The 20,571-nt window shown below is 43.8% G+C and overlaps 1 protein-coding gene across 5 annotated transcripts in view; it reads left to right on the top strand.

The window, feature by feature from the left end:
- Positions 1–20,571, top strand: part of TSPAN2 (tetraspanin 2) — a 40,337-nt gene that overhangs the window by 15,726 nt on the left and 4,040 nt on the right. For 2 of the 5 annotated variants that reach the window (XM_009428999.3, XM_016925077.4), the window contains exons 2-7: positions 820–922; positions 11,597–11,694; positions 13,292–13,366; positions 14,852–14,950; positions 16,225–16,296; positions 20,369–20,452. In XM_009428999.3, the coding sequence (XP_009427274.2) occupies positions 820–922; positions 11,597–11,694; positions 13,292–13,366; positions 14,852–14,950; positions 16,225–16,296; positions 20,369–20,452 (531 nt within the window). The remainder of the gene's footprint in view (positions 1–819; positions 923–11,596; positions 11,695–13,291; positions 13,367–14,851; positions 14,951–16,224; positions 16,297–20,368; positions 20,453–20,571) is intronic. The other 3 variants (XM_016925092.2, XM_016925082.4, XM_016925089.2) reach the window with 2 other exon arrangements.

Below are 20,571 nucleotides of genomic sequence, written 5' to 3'. Positions count from 1 at the left end.
AAAGGAAGCCGGGTGATGACTCTACCAGCTGCCAGCCTGCCTAGCCACTGCCTGTGCCAGCCACTCAGCCTCTCCATGAGCCACACAGCACACAGACCACACTTTTTCAGAAAATTATTTTTTCCTTTCTCACTTTCCATGGAAACTCAAAATAGCAACCAAAAAAAAAAAAAAAAGACTAGGCTATCTCCCTACCAGCAAAACCATCCCCAGTCAGGGCAGTGACCATATAGGATGGCGGAGAGGGTTACAAATGCCCCTAAAACCGCTTTCTATTTGGGGACTGTGCACTCACGAGGTGTGGGTGGGTTCTGAGGTTGAGGTTGCTGTATTTTCTTCCCATTTAGAAAAGTGGGTTTCCCCCAGGTCTTGGAGTTCATCGTGCTCTTGGTGACCTGGCAGCTGAGACATAGTCACCTCTCGTTGTGGTGTGGGTGAAGAGATCCAACATGCCCAGCAAGGGACAAAAAGGCAGGGGCAGATGCCTTCCAGAGGGAATGTTATTGGAACATTGCTTTTGAGACACCTCCCTGGCTGTGCTGTGTGTGCCCCATAACCACAGGGCAGCCTGGCATCATGGAAAAACCCTGCTTTCAGAATCAGAAAAACCCAGTCCAATGTCACATCAGGGGCCTGAGGGGCTTCGTGCACATCACTTCACCTCTCTGAGCCTTCATTTTCTCCCCTATAAAATGGGAAGGTGGTCTAAGTGATTTCCAAAGGGGTGACCTTGTCAGCATCCTGTGCCTAGAGCCTGCTCTCGGATCTGTGCATGCTCTTTCCCCTTCCACTGTAAACACAGTGTCGTTTGCCTTCCAGCTGGCTGGATCGGCCGTCATTGCTTTTGGACTATGGTTTCGGTTCGGAGGTGCCATAAAGGAGTTATCATCAGAGGACAAGTCCCCAGAGTATTTCTATGTGGGTGAGTGACTCCAGCTTCCTAAGCTCCAGCTCAGAGTAGATGGGGCTGTGCAAAGACCTAGAGCAGAAGCTGCACCTGAACTTTGGTGGGAGGGGGACGGCAGAGAGGCAGGGAAAGACGCTGAAAGGAGCCACCTCTGAGCCCCTGTGCACTGGTGTAGCCCTCCGGGTTGTCTGCTGGAGACAGGTAGAGAGGCTGTTGCGACCCCTTCCCCTTGCCCTCACACAGTCTGTTCCTCCGCTCTCCAAAATCAAGGGAGTCTGGGGCCGGTAAGAGCAGCCTGTTGTGCTTTGTTTCAAGGAAAGAAGTCTCAAGGAAATGCAGCTAAAATTTATTTCAAAGAATGAGAAAACTCCCTATTGCCCCTAGAGTAAAGTGGGTACACCACAAGTGTGTCATTCACTGGTCCATATGGGGTGACACGGGACCCCTGTAGGATTTTATTTTGTGATCTTATATTTTAAATTGTCTAGGAAAAAACATAACTCAAAATACAGGTTTGAAGGTGCTAATCTCAGTCTCTCCATGACTAGGGACTGCAGAGTGGAGGGGAGGAGAGAGAAGAATGAGGGAGAGGAGGGATGGAGGGAGAGGAGATGAGAGGGACTCCCCTGGGAAGAGGTTCCAGCAGGAAGGGGCAATAGCTCTGACCCTGCCTCTGTAGGAAGGGATGAGGAGTGTGGGGTGGGGTGCAGCCTCCACCCCCAAGGCAGTTTTCTTAGTAGGGGCTGAGCATTGTTGCCCTGGGATTAGTTGACCTACTTCTAGCATTTCCTGTGACCTTTTCTCATTCCCCAGCTAAGTGGACTAAGACTCTAGATTTCAAAAAGCCCAAGACAATTGTCATTAGAGGTGGCATCCCCATATACTGGCTGTTTTAGGATCTGCACCAGCCATAGAGTAAGCTTCAGTTGCTGTGGTGACCTCTATGGCAGGGAGGAAGAGCATCCTGCACAGGACATTTGCTATAAATCACAAGAAGAGTAGAGTCTCTTCCATGAGAGAGAGAGCGCAGGCCCCACTCAGAGCAGGGGCATCCTCCCGAAGGGCCAGCCTGCAGCTGTGCTGCCTCTTATTACAAACACTCTTCCCACACAGCATCCTCCTGCGAGGAAAAGAGCTGTGTCAGTTAGGATACTTTTAGAGGAGAGTAGCAGAAAACCTGCTAAAGATGGATAACAATAAGGACATTCCACATTTCAGGAAATCTTAGATGTGGCTCTTTGTAAAACACTCAATTATTTTAGGTTCCACTAAGAAAGGAAAAAATGCTACCAGTTTAGCTTAGCTATGACATACCATAAAAGATGCATTCTAATTTCAGCATTGTTAAAATATACCAAAAAATAAATCATCTCAACAGTGATGAAATATAGTAAAAGAAGTCTGGAGATGGGGACTTTCCAGAATTCGTTCAGAGCTGAACAAAGTCATCAAAGGCCCAGGTTCTTTCCCCCTCTCTGCTGTCTTCAGTGTCCTTAGACATCTCCCCTTAAAAGATAGCTGCAGTGGCTCCAGGCATCGTATTCTCATACAGCAACATCCAAAAGAGAACAAAGCAAATTTCGCTTCATAGGGTCCCTTTTTTGAATGAGTAAAACCTTTTTCAGAATCTCCCAACACATTTCCCCTTGCAGCTTATTAGTCAAAATTGCATTCTGTATCCATGCCTAAACCAATCATGGCCAAGAAGCGAATTACTATGATTGGATCTCTGACTAATTGATATTCACACCCTCACACCCTCCCCTGGGCCTGGGGAGGGGCCTGGGCTCCCCATAGGACCTGTGACACTTGGACAAGATTGGGATTTTGTGACAAGGAAAAAGCAGAGGAATCTGCCGTAGACATAAACCTGAAATGCTCCTTTCTACCCACATGGTTTCCAGGAAGTATGCACAGGGCAAGGATATTTGAGACAAAAAAATATAACCTATCAGTATAACCTAAATATAATCCATTGGCCAGCATTCACAGTCCTGGGCTCTGCTGTCACACAAAAATGTATAAGAATTCTGTAACTGCCCCCATGTAACTTGTAATATAAATGAAAAGACTCATAGACTTCACAATTTAAATTACAATAAAAATTAGTATGTGACTAAATGCCAGCTAAGTGGTATTTGCAGTGGGTGCATTAGAGGTCATTCTAAACTGGTAAGGAAAGAAGGATTTAAGTTAGGTTTTAAAGACCAGGCTGTAATCAATGGAGAAGAGGAAAAATGGGGACTAGAAAGGCTGAGGGGAAGGCATGCACAAAGAATGGCTGTGGGGAGAGATTAGCAAGCTGGGAGGGTCTGGGGGCTCTGTTGGGGTCTGAGGACTGGGGCATGGTGGGCAGTAGGATTTGGAATGTTGGGGAGGGAGAGGGGACAAGTATAGAGGCCTTTGAATGTCAGGGTTAAGTTGGTAAACAGTAGAAGAATGATTTGGGGCCGGGGGTAGGGTATGATCTGCACTGCACTTTAAAGAGAGTATTATGGCAGAAGTAGAATGAAAGGGGAATCCCAGGACAGAAAAAAAAAAAAAAAGCAGATTATTGATATAATCAGGCCGGACAAATTAGGGTATAACCCACAGTGATTGCAGAAGGAATTAAGAAGAAAGAAACAGAAAGATAAGAAACATTATTAAACATTTTTAAGCCTGCCTAATCAAACTCAGGGACAGAAGAAATCAAAATGGCAAAAGAGGTGAGTGAGAGGCAGAGTCAAGCCTCTCAGTAATAATTCATGACTTTCTGATGGAAACCTGAGTTACAGGTCTAAGTAAGGGGCCCCTGCTCCATCAGAGGGAGGGGCCGTTGCGTGGCGCTACAGATGGAAGACCTCCCCGGGAGCAGCCTCAGTCTGTGTTTCTCCAGAAACAAAGGGCTGATAACCATTTCACAGCTCTAGATGTCAGTTCCACATAAAAACCTTTATGATTAGATACATCAAAAGGTTGAATAGACTTCCATAGATGAAAGTGAGCTCTCCTTCATGTCATATTTAACCACTATCGTGGCAAGAATCAGAATTGTGTGTTTCATTCAGGAGATTCCTGTGTTGAGCCAGAGGCTGAAATGGCTCTACACACACATTCCTGATTTTGTTTCTAATCTAAACCAAACAATACACACACTGCCTGAGATATGAGGAATTCTTCATTATGTCATATCTTTATGGACATGTCTATCAGGACTCTTCGTATTGCAAATCACAGACACCTACTCAAATTGACTAAAGCAACACAGACCTTTATTGACTTACATACTTGCAAGATCAAGGGTTAATACTGGTCTCAGGGACTCAGATGATGTGATCAGAGTCCAGTCTGGAGCCATCTCTTGGCCCTGCTTTCCTTTGGCTCCATTCTTAGGCAGGTTTCTTCTCCATGTGATAAAACGGCCATCAGTGGCTCTAGGCTCCACTTCCAGAGTGACTCCAGAAGTAGAACATGCTTTTTTCATTCCAACAGATCCATGTAATGCCCCAGGCCTAACTCTCGTTGGCAGTATTGGACCTCGTGCCCATCCTCGAACTTGTCGTTGTGGACAGCTGCTTGTGGGCATATGCCTGGGCTTCATGCCCACCGTGGAGCTGGAGGTGAGTCAGCCCTCTCAAACCACATGGGCTGAGAATGGAGGAGTTCCCTTTACCTAATAGAGAAAAAGAAGTGGATTCTGGGCAGGGAAAACAGCAGGCCACAGCAGGGCCTGAATCCTCCTGCTTGCTCTTGGTGTCACAGGGCATGATATGGGTTTACCCACCTTTCGTTCCTCGTCCACCACATCTCCCTTTCCTAAGGCAGCCCAGAGTGGTTGGTGGTAAAGGCACTCACGATCCATGCTCAAAGTTCAGAGAAGTGGGTCATCATAGAAACTTAGCACCACGCAGAATAAGGAAACTACAGGCTGTGGATAAGCACCTGGGGCTGGCAGTCAGCCAGGGCTTCCCAGCTCCTCCTGGTGGGGCTTGGCCTGGAACCCAGGTTTGCTGACAGCCAGGTCCGTGCTTGCTCTGTCTCCCGGTGCTGCCTCTCTGGATAGTGGCAACAAGAAGTCCTTGTGAAGTCAGGTACCTTTTTTCCCTTTCAAGTATGTCTTATAATATAAATAGAAAGACAATAGACATGTTTGTAGAAATTGACATTTTTTCCTCAGTAAATAATTTTCCACATAAGATACCTGCTCTCCAGCAACAAAACAAGAAGAAAAATACACTAGGATGCTGTTTATGGATTTGCACAACATACAGTATGAGGTGATAGCACTTTAGGAAACAAACAGGCCTAGTGTTTGGAAAATCTCACTCCACTGTCACAGGGCACCATTCACTGATCTGGGTATTTCCTTTTCAGAATAGGTTCCAGATAAATCAGCCCATTAAACTCTTATCACCCCTTTGTTAAAGAGTGTCCTAAACAGGCATGGCACATTCAAATGGTTCTTAAAGAAATAAGCCCTTCCAGCCTTGACTCTCCTCTCTGAGAGGAACCCCAGGAAGACACACTGTCTAGGTCCCTGCTTCGGGGTAGATGACTGCCAGACTTTGTAAGGGAAATTGTCCCATCTTCTGGGGGAAGCTTTCCTTTCTGGCATCCTTGGTTCTCTTTCCTTGGGGATGGAGCGAGTTTCCCTTCCTGTGATAAAGATCGGACATAACCTCCAAGCCAGAGGTGTGGTCAATCCCAGGGCAGGGCAGGAGGATCCAGCTGTGGGAAATGAGGACATGGCGAGAGGATAGTCAGACTGACTGCCACCTGTGTCTCTTCTCAGGGCCCTCTGCATCCAGGCCAAGGCCTGGAGGCCCTTCCAAAGTCTCTGTGTCCACTGGTTGCTAAGGGTAGAAGAGAGGACCTGGCAGGAGTGACGCTGGCAGAGGAGGGCTTGGGTTGCTCCGTGTTGCCTAGACCTTGTCCACGCTAGTCTCTTTCAGGGCACTCTTGGGAGAAGCCCCCGTGTCTTCCAAATTCCAGCAACCTGCCCATCTGACTTCCTGTTACAGTCCCTCTCTGGAGTGGGCAGACACCCCAGGGGTCTTCTTTCTAGAGTTACAGAGTAGGGAGCGAGCCCCTCAGCCCTTGGAAAACTGGAGAGACTGTGTGCTTGGTGCATGAAGTCATGTCTGTGAGCAGAGGATATTAACAGGTTTTCTCCAAGAAGGGGTTGCCCACACACGCAGGAGCCACTCGGCTCTCCAGGATCGCAGCCTGACTGCAGCTGTCTCTCCCTGTGGAACTCAGAGTCTCCAAGCCTGGCTCTGATTGTGGCTGGATGTTATGTATAAGGAAAGCATTCCAGTGCCGAACACCAAGGGGGTGGCTTGGCTTGTTAAAAACTCTGACTCACGCTGGTCATATTTTTTTACTTGGTTTTCACTTGTACCTGACATCCATGGTAGCTGTATACCAGAGAGGTGTTGTAGCTTACATTGTTGAGACAATTTCTCCAGAGCATTTTTATAAGAAGTTGGAATAGACAATCATTTCCATATTGCAGCTAACGAAACTGAAGGGTAGGAAGACTTACCTCAAGCCATAGTTGGCAGGCCTGGATTTCTGGCTCCCAGCCCTGTACTTTCAGAGGAAAAACCAGGAATCATCAATTCTAGACATCTCAAGTACTTTTCTCAAGGGAGAAGAAAAATAACTCTACTGCCATTTATAAATTGCAAAATGAACCAATTTCTAGCTAAGAGCATTATTGTTCTTCAGAGTTACTGCTAAAACGAAAGCATAGGGGTTCAGGGAGTGCACTTTGGAGTAGGCTCCCCTAGGTTCAGTTCCAATTTTTCCCCTCACTAGCTATGCAATCTTACATAAATTATTTAATTTCTTGGTATCTCAGATTCTTCAGCTGTGAAATATGAACATATTTAAGCATAGTATCTGTTCTGTGGTGAGCCCTCAGTAAATATTGGCTATTGTTATTACAGATCGAGCATCCCTAATCTGAAAATCCAAAATCCAAAATTCCCCCACATCCAAAACCTTTTGAGCACTATCGTGACTCTCAAAGGAAATGCTCATTGGATAATTTCAGATTTTGGATTTTCGGATTAGGAATGCTCAACCAGTGTAATGCAAACATTCCAAAATGTGAAAACATCCTAAATCTGAAACACTTGCCCTTCCCAAAAACTAAGTTGCATTCAATATTCTAGATATTTGCATTATTATATGCATTCAGGGGATACTGAAGGGACATAAATGTAGGGACATAAAAAAATTTCAAATAAAAAAATGGTCATTAGCAGATTATGTAAAACCATCTGCTGCTAGAAAGCCATTAAAATTGATGACCACGTCCAGTCCCTAAAAGGGGGGAACCACATTTTTAAATGAGTTTATCCCAGTAGGCCGTTAGGAGGTTCTCTCTCATTTTTATGTTAACTAAAATGATGTTTCTAGCTTAAAAGAAGACTCTGAAACCTAAGAAAAGAGTGATGGAATTGCCTGGGAACATGTTCCAGATCTTACCCCAGCTAGAATGACTATTATCAAAGGGAGAAAGAATAGCAAATGCTGGCAAGGATCTGGAGAAAGGGGAAGCCTCGTACACTATTGGTGGGAATATAAAGTAGTACAGCCACTGTGGAGAACAGTATGGCAGTTCCTCAAAAAATAAATATAGAGCTATCATCCAGCATTCCCACTGCTGGGTATATATCCAAAAGAAAGGAAATCAGTAAATCAAAGAGACATCTGCACTCCCATGTTTATTGCAGCACTTTTCACAATAGCCAACATATGGAGTCAACCTAAGTGTCCATCAGCAGATGGATGGATGAAGAAAATGTGGTACATATACACAATGGAATATTACTCAGCCATAAAAAGAAAGAAATCCTGTCATTTGTAGCAGCATGGATGGAACTAGAGGCCATTATGTTAAGTGAAACAAGCCAAGCACAGGAAGAGCAGATATCACATGATCTCACTCACGTGGGAACTGAATAAGTGGATCTCATGGAGGCCGAGGGTAGACTGATGGTTACTGGAGGCCACAGAGTGTAGGGGGTTGGGGAGATAAAGAGAAGCTGCTTAATGGGTACAAAAATACAGTTAAATAGAAGGAAGAAATTCTTGTATTCTATAGAACAGTAGGAAAATTATATTTAACAATAATTTTTATATATTTCAAAGTAGCTAGGTGAGAAGAATTGTAACTTCCCAACACAAAGATAAATGTTTGAGGTGATGGATATCTCAGTGACACTGATTTGATCCTTACACATTGTATACATGCATTGAAATAGCATATGTACCCCCAAAATGTGTACAACTATTATATATCAGTAAGATATTAATAAATAATTTTAAATACTTTTTAAATTTTTAAAAATGAAGGTGTCCCAGGGAAAGTACTTGTGGTAGCATGTCACAGAGATCACTGGCATCCCAAAGGCCAGCTATTCATGATGAAAATGTAATTTCAAAATGTTTTCTATTTTTCAAATCAAAGGCAATAGGACTCGGAAAGCATGAGGGATTTGGGAAGTAGGTTGTATGTTTGTCACACCTGCTCCTGTGGGAAGGAGAAGGCTCTACAGTAACCATCTTGGAATTTAAAATGTGGCTGTAAATTAATTATTACATTCAGCAGCTATTTTTTGAGGGTCAGACCATAAGAAGGATAAAGTATCCTTGGAAGCCACAGGTGGCCTTATGGCATGCGGAGTATTAGAGCCAGATTTGGAACTGGATCCGGCACGCCCAGGGAACCTTTCCTCTTGTAGAATTTCTTCTGCTTTTCCCTTCAGCTTCAGCAAGCAATGTTCATTTGGAGCTGGGCTGAGTCACGGGCCGACACATACAAAACAGAGGCTGGCTGAGAAGTGGCCTCAAAGTTGAAGCTGCTAGGGCAGCTTCAGGTTGTTTTTGCCATGAGCTCTGGGATTCTGATAGCCTAAGAATGAAATATTGTTCAAAAAAGCACACTTTCCTGAAAAGCTCATTATTTCAGAAGGATAAGGATTGTTGCCTGAGGGAGCAGACAGTTTCATTTACAGTGGGGAACAACTCTGGCCTCCTCAAACCTCTGTGCCCCTGTCCAGTGAGCCTCCCACCTCCTCAGGAGCCTCCCTCTTTCGTATATTCCAGGGTTTCTCGGGGTGCGAAGCAACCATCCTCATGTGCTTGGCTTTGGAGAGCGCAGCTATGTAGTTGCTTTGTGGATGTTTGCTGAGACCTGTTTCCAGCATATATCTCTAAGCAAAGATGGGTGATGACAGCCAGCAAGCCTGGAACTGATTTGATTTTCTCTGTCTTATCTACTAATCCAATGCACACTGACTAAGAATTCTGCCTTGTGCAGGGCATGTTCTAGAGAGGATGAATAAGGTTTGTCAACTTGAAATCTATAATGAGAGACTAATATGAGAACCTGCAAAAGCACAAAATGGAAAAGAGCAGGACACAGCCAGATCATGGTGAATTCCCAGGTGGCTGGAGCATAGGATGGATAAAGATTTTGGGGGAAACTGTTCTGTAGGCTGTGACTTCATGATAGATCTGCAAATGGCATCATGTAGCAATTGTGGCAGTAGCAATGAGAGGCAATGGGCATGTTCTGCAGCAAGGTGGTCCACCAGGAGACATTCCATGAAGGAACTGAATATGGTGTTGTTGCTGCCGCCCTGCATTCAGCTCGCTTCTGTGGGGTGGTCAAATAGAAGTGTGGGATGGGAATTGGGGCTGCAGGCCAGGGCATCCTGCCTACAGCCATCTTGACTCTCAGACCTCCATTTGTAAAACAGAAATAATAGTCCTTGCTTACCTAACCAGGTTGTTTTGAGAAGCCAATAAGATGATGGAAGTGAGAGCTTTGAAAACATTGCAACACAGTGAATGACTTTTTTTTTTCTTTTTCAACTTTCATTTTAGAATCAGGGGGTACATGGGCAGGTTTGTTACAAAGGTACATTGAGTGATGCCGAGATTGGGGGTATGACTGAACCTGTCACTGAGGTAATGAATATAGTATCCAATAGTTAGTTTTTCAACCCCTGTGCCCCTCTAGTAGTCCCCAGTATCTATCATTCCCATCTTTATGTCCATGTGTACCCAATATTTGGCTCCTACTTATAAGTGAGAACATGCACTATTTGATGTTCTGTTCCTGTGATAGTTTGCTTAGGATAATGGCCTCCAGCTGCATTCATGTTGCCGCAAAGGGCATGATTTTGTTCTTTTTTATGGCTGCATAGTATTCCATGGTGTATATGTACCACATTTTCTTTATCCAATCTACCATTGATGGGCACCTGGGTTGATTCCATACCTTTGCCGTTGTGAATAGTGCTGCAGTGAACATGTACCCTTTTGATAGAATGACTTATTTTCCTTTAGGTATTTACCCAGCAATGGGATTGCCGGGTCGAGTGGTAGTTCAACTCAGTTGTTTGAATCATCTCCAAACTGCCCTCTGCAGTGGCTGTACTGATTTACATTCACAACATTGTATAAAGTGTCCCCTTTACTCCCAGCCTTGCCAACATCTGTTATTTTTGACTTTTTAACAAAAGCCATTCTGACTGGTATGAGATGGTATCTCATTGTGGTTTTGATTTGCATTTCTCTGATGATTAGAGATGACGAGCATTATTTCATGTTTGTTGCTCGCTTGCATGTCTTCTTTGGAGAATTGTCTGTTTATGTCTTTTGGCCACTTTTTAATGGAGTTATTTGCCTTTTGCTTGTTGATTTGTTTAAGTTCCTTACAGATTCTGGATATTAGACCTTTGGTGAAAGACATTTTTAAAAACAATAAAGTGTTGAGGTAGTGGGGCCAACAACACTATTATTTTTAATATGATATCATTTCTCACATTACTACATCCATTCCCTCATGAAATTATTCTTTTAGAGAAAAGGGAAAGGGAGGAGGTGGTAGAGCTGGAACAGCAGGGAATAAATACCCACCTCAGGACTGCAGAGCAGCAAGGCCTCAGGGCCCTGAAAAGAACGCTGAGGCCAGGTCCGGGTGGGGCAGGAAGCGGAGCAGCCTCGCCTGTGGCTCCTACTAGGTCTGTAAACTGCCAGATCTGCCCGCAAACCACCATCAGCAACCCAGAGGCGCCCCAGGAAGCACCCTGAATGCCAGGCCCAGGGGTTCCCCACAGAGGCGGGGCACCAGCCCCCACCCTCCCTATTAATGGGAGTGGTTTCCAGGTGACTCATATGAGTAAAATGCAAGAAATGAAATAGAGACCATTAACATGATTCCAAGTAAGACAAGTGCCAAGTCCCATATTGTATTCTAACTTATCTCAGGATCAGAGAAGGAAATACAAAAAGGCTTGGCTTTAGTTCTCTCAGAACCAGAGCATTTCTGTCCTTTTCTTTCTCTGTAAGAACTGTACCTGGGGCTTGCCTAAGCAGTAAGTGAAATCCCCACCTGAATGATGGCTGCCTCCATCACTAGAGATGCAAGACAGAGTCGGAGTGTTGGGCAGGCTTTTGAGGCTCACGGCTATTTTTCTCCCGGCTCTGCCAAACACCAGCTCTATGACCTTAAGCAAATCGCTTTACCTTTTGGGGCCCAGTTCCTCCGTGTCAAACATGGCAGTAAGAATAGCACCTCCTTTTGGTACTATTAGAATGCTCTGCAGTGCCCAGAGTCTTAAGCCTAGTTGGTCGTGGAGGCACTCGGTTGGCTCTCAATGGTCTCCTCTGACCTCATCCCCACAGGGCTGTATGTTCTGGTTGGAGCCGGGGCCCTGATGATGGCCGTGGGGTTCTTCGGGTGCTGCGGAGCCATGCGGGAGTCGCAATGTGTGCTTGGATCAGTAAGTGGGGCGTGGGGGTAAATGGTGGGGTGGGGGTGAGGGAGCGGCCTGCATCTGAAGGGAGTCAGTGCCTCTGGCCCCTGGCTCCAGCTCCTCCGTGGACTCTCTGAGCCCTTGGCATGCACTTTTCCTCCCTCAGTCTTGGTTTCTCCATCTCTTATATATGAATAATATTACCTAGGGCCGGGTGCCATGACTCACGCCTGTAATCCCAGCACTTTGGGAGGCTGAGGCAGGAGGATCTCTGGAGCCCAGGGGTTTAAGACTAGCTTGGGCAACACAGGGAGACCTAGTCTCTACCGGGTGTGATGGCACACAGCTGTGGTCCCAGCTACTCAGGAGGCTGAGGCGGGAGGATCACTTAAGACCAGGAGTTGGGAGGCTGCAGTGAGCCATGACTGTACCACTGCACTCCAACCTGGGCGACAGAGCAAAACCTTGTCTTGAAAAAAGAAAAAAGAAAAAAAAATATTATCTTTGTTCCTGCCTTATATGGGAAGTGTGAAAAGAAATGAGGTCATTGGTGTAAAGTTGTTTTGGGAGTAAAAGTACTTAGTAATTGTAAGGGGTGACTATGATTGTTCTTTAAAAAAAAATATTTCACAGTGGGTGAGGCAGCTAAAAGGTTTCTATAGCCAGGGAAGTGCTGTTATCTACAAGGAAAACATTTATGTTTGAGATCAATAACTTAACCAAAATCCCTCTTGTGGCTTATTTTAACAAGCAACCTCTGTTTAAAACAAAAATCAAATAATTTCAATTAACTGCTATACATTCTATGTCAGTGTAGCCTGAGAGAAACAGAAAGGAAGAAGAGGGGCAGGAGGAGAGAAAGTGTTGATATTTCTCCACAGGGAGTCAGAAACAGCAGTTTTAATAGGCAGCCTCTCATCTCTCATTACTCATTGTGATCTTTGGATTTTTAACTCTGGCCGTAGCCTCTGATCTCTTGCTATGTAAAATGTCTAACTTATTTCTTTGCCATTCATTCCTTCTCTTTCTCCTACTGTTGAGCACATTTCTGTCTTGTTTATCACTGAACTTAGTTTGATCAGAGCAAATCCATAGACCAGAACAGAAATCCATCCAGAAGGACACCCCTCACCTCATCTCCTCAAAGAAGCCTTTCCAGACCACAGAGTCTCCAGTCACCCCCTTCCCCATGCCCAGGCTGCATCAGTGATGCTCCCTCTCCTGACATTATTTTATATCTTTCTAGGTCTTTTGTGTTCGTCAAGTATTTACTGAGCACGTAGGTGCCAGGTGGTGTTCTAGGTGGTGGGATTTTTACATCACTACCTGAACTTATCTTATTCACTTTTTAACTTCTTTACACAGTTATCGTATATTCCTCTGTCCAATCCAAGGTCCGTGATAACAGAGACATTTGGATATTATCTTGTTCACCACTGAATACTCAGCACCAAGGACAGTACCTGGTGCAGAATAAATGCCTAATAAACAATTGCTGAATGAATGAATGAATGAATGAACCACATGAGAGCGATTCAACCATTACATAAGGAAACTAAGGTGCAAAATATATAAATTGAAAAGGTATTAAATTAATGAAATTAGTATTTTCTCTCCTCTACAGTTTTTTACCTGCCTCCTGGTGATATTTGCTGCTGAAGTAACCACTGGAGTATTTGCTTTTATAGGCAAGGGGGTAGTAAGTAAAATTACTTATAATGTTTTTCTATGATGGTTAAAAGTGTTAGAATATTGATACCCACAATAGTGTTAAGAAACCAAATAATCCCCATTATTATAGTTTAAACAGAACTTTTTAACTTAGAAGTGGTGTGCAGAACTGAGCATATATGTATATGAGTGTGCAGGCATATATACATGCTCACATTTTTCTGGGGAGATAGTTCATCTCTTCCATTAGACTTATGAAGTGGTCTATAATAAAACCAAAAAAAAAAAAGGATCTCTAATTTAAGATTCTTCCCCATTGTGAAATGGGGTAACAGTTAGAGTACAGACTTGAGAAAGAATCTAGATTCTTATCCCCTGTCAGACTGCCATTTGTCCTTAAGGATTGGCCTGGATGGGTCCATTTCATTCTCAAAGAGCAGAGCCTGCCCTGCTGTGGGCTAGTGAAGCCGGTTTATATTTGCTGCCCAACTCTAGGTGTCCAGAATAGCTTATCAGGAGGACACACAGAGGAAGTAGCCTTTCTTCCTCTGTAAAACACACTGTGGGATAGAAGAGAATGGAATGGAAAAGGAGGAAGAATGGAAACTTAAGTTTGCTGTATTTCACATTAACTCTTGTGTCATTAATATTATGTTTCTGAACTTATTTTAGACTATAAAACAGTAAACATGTAGAATAGTAAATGTCACCTCCTTTTGAATTTTTCTAAAGTAACTGGCTGTGTTCATAGGTTAGTTTAAATTCAGCTACATACAGAAGTAGAATGGAATCTTAGGACCTGTTGAGATATCTGTGGATTTGAAATCACAAGCTTTTATACCAGAAAAAGCATTCTCTAAGCTTTATATGATATCTGAATGTAGAAAGTTTTCCTTGGTGATGAATATCTTTTAAACCACGTCATAAAAAGATTTGAATGCTTTTAACCAATGGGGTAACAGGAATGTATAAGTCCGGATCCTAGCTATGCATCCGAATCACCTGGGTGGAGCCCAGGAATCTGGGGCCCAGTTGATGCTGAAGCCCAGTTGGGTTTGGGAACTGTCAGAAATCTTTCTAGTCCATGAAAACTGTTCTGGTTAGTCTGTCCTTCCATCCTCAAAAGCATCTTAGAAACTCCAGAAACTATAATCTTCTCCATATGTTGCTGAATTATCCTAAAATACCTATGGAAAGGCAGTATTTTTTTTTTATTTCTACAGGTTTTGTGGGGAACAGGTGGTGTTTGGTTACATGAGTAAGTTCTCTACTGGGGATTTCTGAGATTTTGGTGCACCCATCACCCGAGCAGTGTACACTGTACCCAATGTGCAGTCTTTTATCCCTCACCTCACTCCTACCCTTTCCCCTGAGTCCCCAAAGTCCATTGTATCATTCTTATGAGAAAGGCAGTGTTTTTCAAAGGTGTGGAAGAGGAGATTTTCCTTGATGAAAGGAGAATGTTTGAAACTTCCCACCCAGAAGTCCCTCATTTTTCCTCGTATTTCTTCAGGCTATCCGACATGTTCAGACCATGTATGAAGAGGCTTACAATGATTACCTTAAAGACAGGGGAAAAGGCAATGGGACACTCATCACCTTCCACTCAACAGTGAGTAACTTCACTTCTTCCTTAAAATCACAGCTTCTAAAGATTATGTGTGAGCCAGGTTCTCACCAATCACCAGGATTAAAAATAAAAATAAATTCAGTAAAGCCAAGTAGCACCACCTATTTTAGCCCTTTTGAGGGCCACAGTTTGCATTATGTGTGGAACCCTAGAAGGGAAAGATGTCTATCACACAGAGTTCACAAGAGAGACAGAAGAGCATGAACCCAAAAGACACATGCCCCAAAGAGACAAAAGAGCACAAACAAGGTTATGGAGAAAGGAGCCCAAATAAATAGCAGGCTTTGTCAGAGGGTAGCATTGTGGTGTAACAGAAACAAGTGTGACCTGTAAGTCAGAAAAGCTAATTTCTAGCTGCAGCTCTGCCATTCAACAGCCTTGTGACCTTGAGCAAGTTACTTGGCCTCCCTGATACCCACGCAGCTCCCTCATTTGTAGAATGAAGGGTCACAGGAGATGGCTACACTCCCTTCTGGAACATTCAGTGGGACTGTGCTGTCCGTGGAGTGCTCAGAGCTACATGCAGTTAATCACAGAAGGCTTACAGAGGAGATGGGCCAGGCCAGAGTTATTCTGATTTTTTAGACACTGTGATATGAAGAAGTAGCTGTGAATTCCTGGGCCAGGTGTTTTCAGGTACCTAGTTCTTGTCTAGGACAAGTATGTCTTAGAAAGTGGCCACCATTTATACATTTATACGGTTTCACCTCAGCTGCCGCCAGGACCTGAAGCAGCACACAGGTTCTTTTGTCTTAAAGGGCCAGCTAGCCTAAGCAGGACACCTGTTTGCTGGCCAATCTTCAAATCTGGTCTTTTGGACCCTGGAATTTCCTGCAGCCACTTCTCCCCTCTTTCCCAGACTATTCCCAGCTAATGAGTCCTTCTGCAGCTCATAAAACTTGAGCTCCTCAGCAGGTTAAATGACTCCGAGTCTGAAAGAAGGAATCTAAAGCCCCAACCCCTTTCTAAAAAGTAGCAATTTACACAGACACTGTCAATTAGCTTCTTGCCTTGTTTGGGTTGCCTTGAGTCACTTCCCATCATAAACTCAGATGGCTTTAGCGAAGTCCTTTTCTTGTTTTGCCAGCATGATTATGTGATTCTTCGCTCTCCTTCCAGAAATAGCAGTCTGGGTTGCAGTGACTGGGCCTCGGAGCTGCTTTGCCGCCTCGGCACCCCAGTCCTTAGCAGGGTGCCCAGACTTGTAGCTGCTACTCCTCCCGCCTGGTCCTGAAGTCTCTTTTCTGACTCTCTAGTTTCAGTGCTGTGGAAAAGAAAGCTCCGAACAGGTCCAACCTACATGCCCAAAGGAGCTTCTAGGACACAAGGTAAGCTTCTACCAAGGTTCCTACTCTACCTGTAGTATCATGCTGCCAGCTTAGGAAGCCATTGAAGGTAGAATCTGGGATGGGATCTGCATTTTACTGAATTTGCTCTAGTGGCAGCAGAGAGGATTGATGGAAAATGAATAGCGTTGAGCTGAGAGACCCATTGGGAAGGCTGCTGTCCTTGTTGTTAGCAAGAGATGTTAAAGAGGGCCCTTTAGAAAGTGACATCTACAGGAGTGGTGACCAGAGAAGAGAGGAGAATCCACTAGTGGGTTTTTGGCTTCACCACCTACATAGATGATGGTGTCATTTACGGAGCTGAGGGAGAGAGGAAAAGGAGCCAATTGTGGAGAAAAGAAAATGAGCTTTGTGTTTAACATGGTGATTTTGAGGAGCCAGTGGCACTTCCAAATGGAAATATCCAGTAGGCAGTTGGAAAATCTGGTTTGTGGCTCAGGAGAGAGGTCTGAGTGTCAGCACTTGATGGGAAACTTAAAGCTATAAATACGGATTTGATCCATTAGACTTGGAAGAAAAGAAGGATGAGGATAGACCCCTGAGGAACAATTTAAGGGTGGGCAAAAGAAGAGATGCCAAAGAAAGAAACTGGGAGGGGCGGCCAGACACAAGTGAGGAGACACCACGGGAAGGGGAGGGAATGGTCACCAGGCCCAGGTGCTGCTGTTGAGGGCAATTCAGTATTGATCAGCTGCCTACCTTATGTTCGGCACTGTGGATGCAAAGGAGAAGGAGAAAAAGTTCCTACTCACAAGGAGCTTGCATTGCAGTCTGATAGGAGGGATGAACATGAAGTCCATACGGTCCAGTGATTAGGAATGCATGGAATGTGCAACATGCTCGGAAAGCACAGAGGGAAACGCACTTAGGAGAGGCCAGAGGCTGGGGGATGGGGAAGGCTGACTGGAGGTAATGATGTCTCAGCTAAATCTTCAAGAATGGAAAGTAATTATGCAAGCATTGGGCAGAAAGCGGGAGGGGGAGGCCTGCCTGCAGAGAGACCAGCGTAAGCAACAACACAGAGGCAGAAATGCCATGGTTTGTGTGGGGAACTGAAAGCCTAAGAAGGTCTACTAATAACTGCTGAAAAGCTGGCAGGATTTAGCATGCAAGGAACCAACTGGTGACGTGCTGTGAGGGATGGATTGAGGACAGAGCCCAGGTTTCAGAGAGCGAGATGTGAGGAGAGAGAGCATCCTTTCAAGAAGTTTCGATTTGAGCCAAGGACACAGAAAGAAAGTTTACAAAATTCAAAGTCCAAATTACCATTAAACATATAGAAAATATAGAAAATTAAAAGTAATATTTAAAATCAATAGCAAATTAAAATGAAGAGATGCTGTTGTTTAATCTATGAAATTGACCAAGTGTTTTTCCTTTCCCTTAACAATAATACACAGTTTTGGTAAACGTGATGTCGTGAGCATTTTCAGAGAAATTAGTAAATAGTTTTAAAGGTCAGTATGACTATGTAAGACTAGAGGATTAAGTATGTTTATGCCCTTCTATCCAGAAATTCCACTTCTCGGAGTTTATTCTAAGGAAAAGGAATCAGAAATGCAGACAGACGTTTTTGTGCAAATCGTGCTTATTACATGTTATTCATAAGAACAAAACACTGGACAGACCCTTAATATGTGGCAATAGGGGATTGTTTGGATAAATTGTAGTATATTCATATGATGAAATGTTTTACCACCATTAAGAATCATGATTTCACCTGTAATCCTAGCACTTAGGGAGGCAGAGGCAGGCAGATTGCCTGAGCTCAGGAGTTTAAGACCACCCTGGGCAACATGGTGAAATCCCGTCTACTAAAAATACAAAAATTAGCCAGGCGTGGTGGCATGTGCCTGTGATCCCAGCTACTCAGAAAGCTGAGGCAGGAGAATCACTTGAACCTGGGAGGCAGAGGTTGCAGTGAGCCGAGATCGCGCCACTGCACTACAGCCTGGGTGAGAGAGCGAGACTCTGTCTCCGAAAAAAAAAATAATCATCATAATCATGATTTCAAAGAAATTTTTAGTGAAACAAGGCATTTTTAAAGTTGTAATATTAAGTTTAAAAAGCTCACTGTTGAATATAAAGAATGACCTAAGGGTGTAGGTGTGTTTGTGTGTGTAAGTATCACCAACAAATTTATTACCTTTTATGGTGAGAATACAGACATTTCTTTTTTTAAAAAAAAAATCTCTTTTCCAGATTTCTACAAGAAGCATGTATTCCTTTTGTGACTAAAGCCAATATACCTTTTGTACATTTGTTTTTTACAAAAAGAAGCTGGCAATGAAGGGAAGGAGGGCCTAATGGCAGAACTAGAGGAGGACAGTCTCGAGTGTTGTTTTGTTTGTTTTGATTGAAGAACTGAGCATGGTGATAGGATAAGTAGAAATGTCAATGGATAAGGAGAGGCTGAATGTATAGGAAGGAAAAAAAGTAACTGGCAGTGCAGGCTTCCTGAGGAGCTGAAAGACCCAAAGCAGGATATGAAGTAACTTTCTTTTATTATTATTTATTTATTTATTTATTTTGAGACAGAGTCTCACTCTGTTGCCCAGGCTGGAGTGTAGTGGCATGATCTCGGCTCACTGCAACCTCCACCTCCCAGGTTCAAGTGATCCTCCTGCCTCAGCCCCGCTAGTAGCTGGGATTACAGGTAGGTGCCACCATGCCCGGCTAATTTTTTTATTTTTAGTAGAGACGGGGTTTCACCATGTTGGCCAGGCTGGTCTCGATCTCCTGACCTTAGGTGATCCACGCATCTCGGCCTCCCAAGTGCTGGGATTACAGGCTTGAGCCACCGCGCCCAGCCACGAGGTTAACTTTCAACAGAGAAGGGCACCTCTTTGGCTCTGATCAGATAAAAAGGAGTCAGGAGTGTGCTTGCTACCTACAGCAATGCCTGGCACTGAAGGAAGGGAGCATCTAAGTGTATAGGAGAAGGAGAGGAAGAGTGAAAGAATTGCTATAGGTTGACTCTCATTTTTTCCACTAAGTAAGGGAGCCACTCCTTAGAACAGTAGTTTTCAAACTTTTGTCAGAATGCATTATAGGTATCTCTTGTGGATCTGTGTCCTTCTCTAAACTGTGAATTCCCAGAAAGCAGGAGAAAACACATCCTATTGTCTCTGCATCTACCACCCCTCTTCCCATGACTAATGCAAGGTAGATGCTCAAGAAATGTTTGTTGAATGAATGAAGTGTGATAGGAAATACGAAGAGAGAAGTTGAGGGTTTTATATAGCTCAGATGGTATCAAAGGAACCAACCAGTGACAAGTGAACAGATCTGAACAACCTGAGGGTACAGTTGGATTGAGAGCATCCCTCTACTTAAGAGCACTCCAAATAGGAGTGTTTGAAGTTGGAGAAACTAATAATAGTTACAGGTGATCTATTTGGCTTTCTGTCTAAGTTTCCCCACATCCATGAAGGCCCTTTGAATCTATGCTGCACAGGTGTCTTATGGGCACAGATGAAAGGATAGGAACTCACCCAGCCCAGCCCAGCCACCACAGAAGAGAATGGTCCTCTAGCTCCAAGACTTGGCTTTTCTAATTCTTGGCTTTCCTTTGTTTAACTTGAACCTGTTAAGACTTTTTAGTTTCTTAATAGGTCATGCCTACTTTGCATAGTAAATTGGGTCAAAGACATAGAAAGTATTTTAAACTGTAAATGACAATATGAAAACAAAGAGTTATTGTTTTAAGGGTATTTTACTTATTTGCTACAAGTAAGAAGTGGCTCCAAATTTTTAGATTCCTTGGAACCAGACAAATAGCTTCCTCCAGTTATATTTCAGGGCTCCGAAGAAGCCACTGGCCTAAACATGAAAATCTCACCCGAAGGAGAGGCTTCTATTTTTTTCCCCAAACTGCATTTTTGCGTTAAGCTTATTAGGATGATGTTATCAAAGATGAATTGTTGAAACATGAGTAGAAGCTGGCATGGATTAACTCTCACAGAAAGAACTGTAGAGATGGAAAGGATAGGATCAGGATAATGACTGACACATACAATCAGTTTTTATTCCCGACTTTTTTCCCTCAAAACAGAATTGCATCGATGAAATTGAGACCATAATCAGTGTTAAGCTCCAGCTCATTGGAATTGTCGGTATTGGAATTGCAGGTCTGACGGTGAGAAAGTTCTAGAACTTACCTTTTTTGCCCTCTAAAAAGCCTTGAAACTTTGCATCTTATTTCTTTTCAAGTGTGATAGTATCTTAAGAGAGAATTCTCATAAAGAAAAAAGACCT

Source organism: Pan troglodytes, chromosome 1, assembly GCF_028858775.2.
Source record: "Pan troglodytes isolate AG18354 chromosome 1, NHGRI_mPanTro3-v2.0_pri, whole genome shotgun sequence".
In the NCBI taxonomy this organism is placed as follows: Eukaryota; Metazoa; Chordata; class Mammalia; order Primates; family Hominidae; genus Pan; species Pan troglodytes.
The sequence above is the reverse complement of the archived record's forward strand: the minus strand, read 5'-3'. Positions and strand labels throughout refer to the sequence as shown.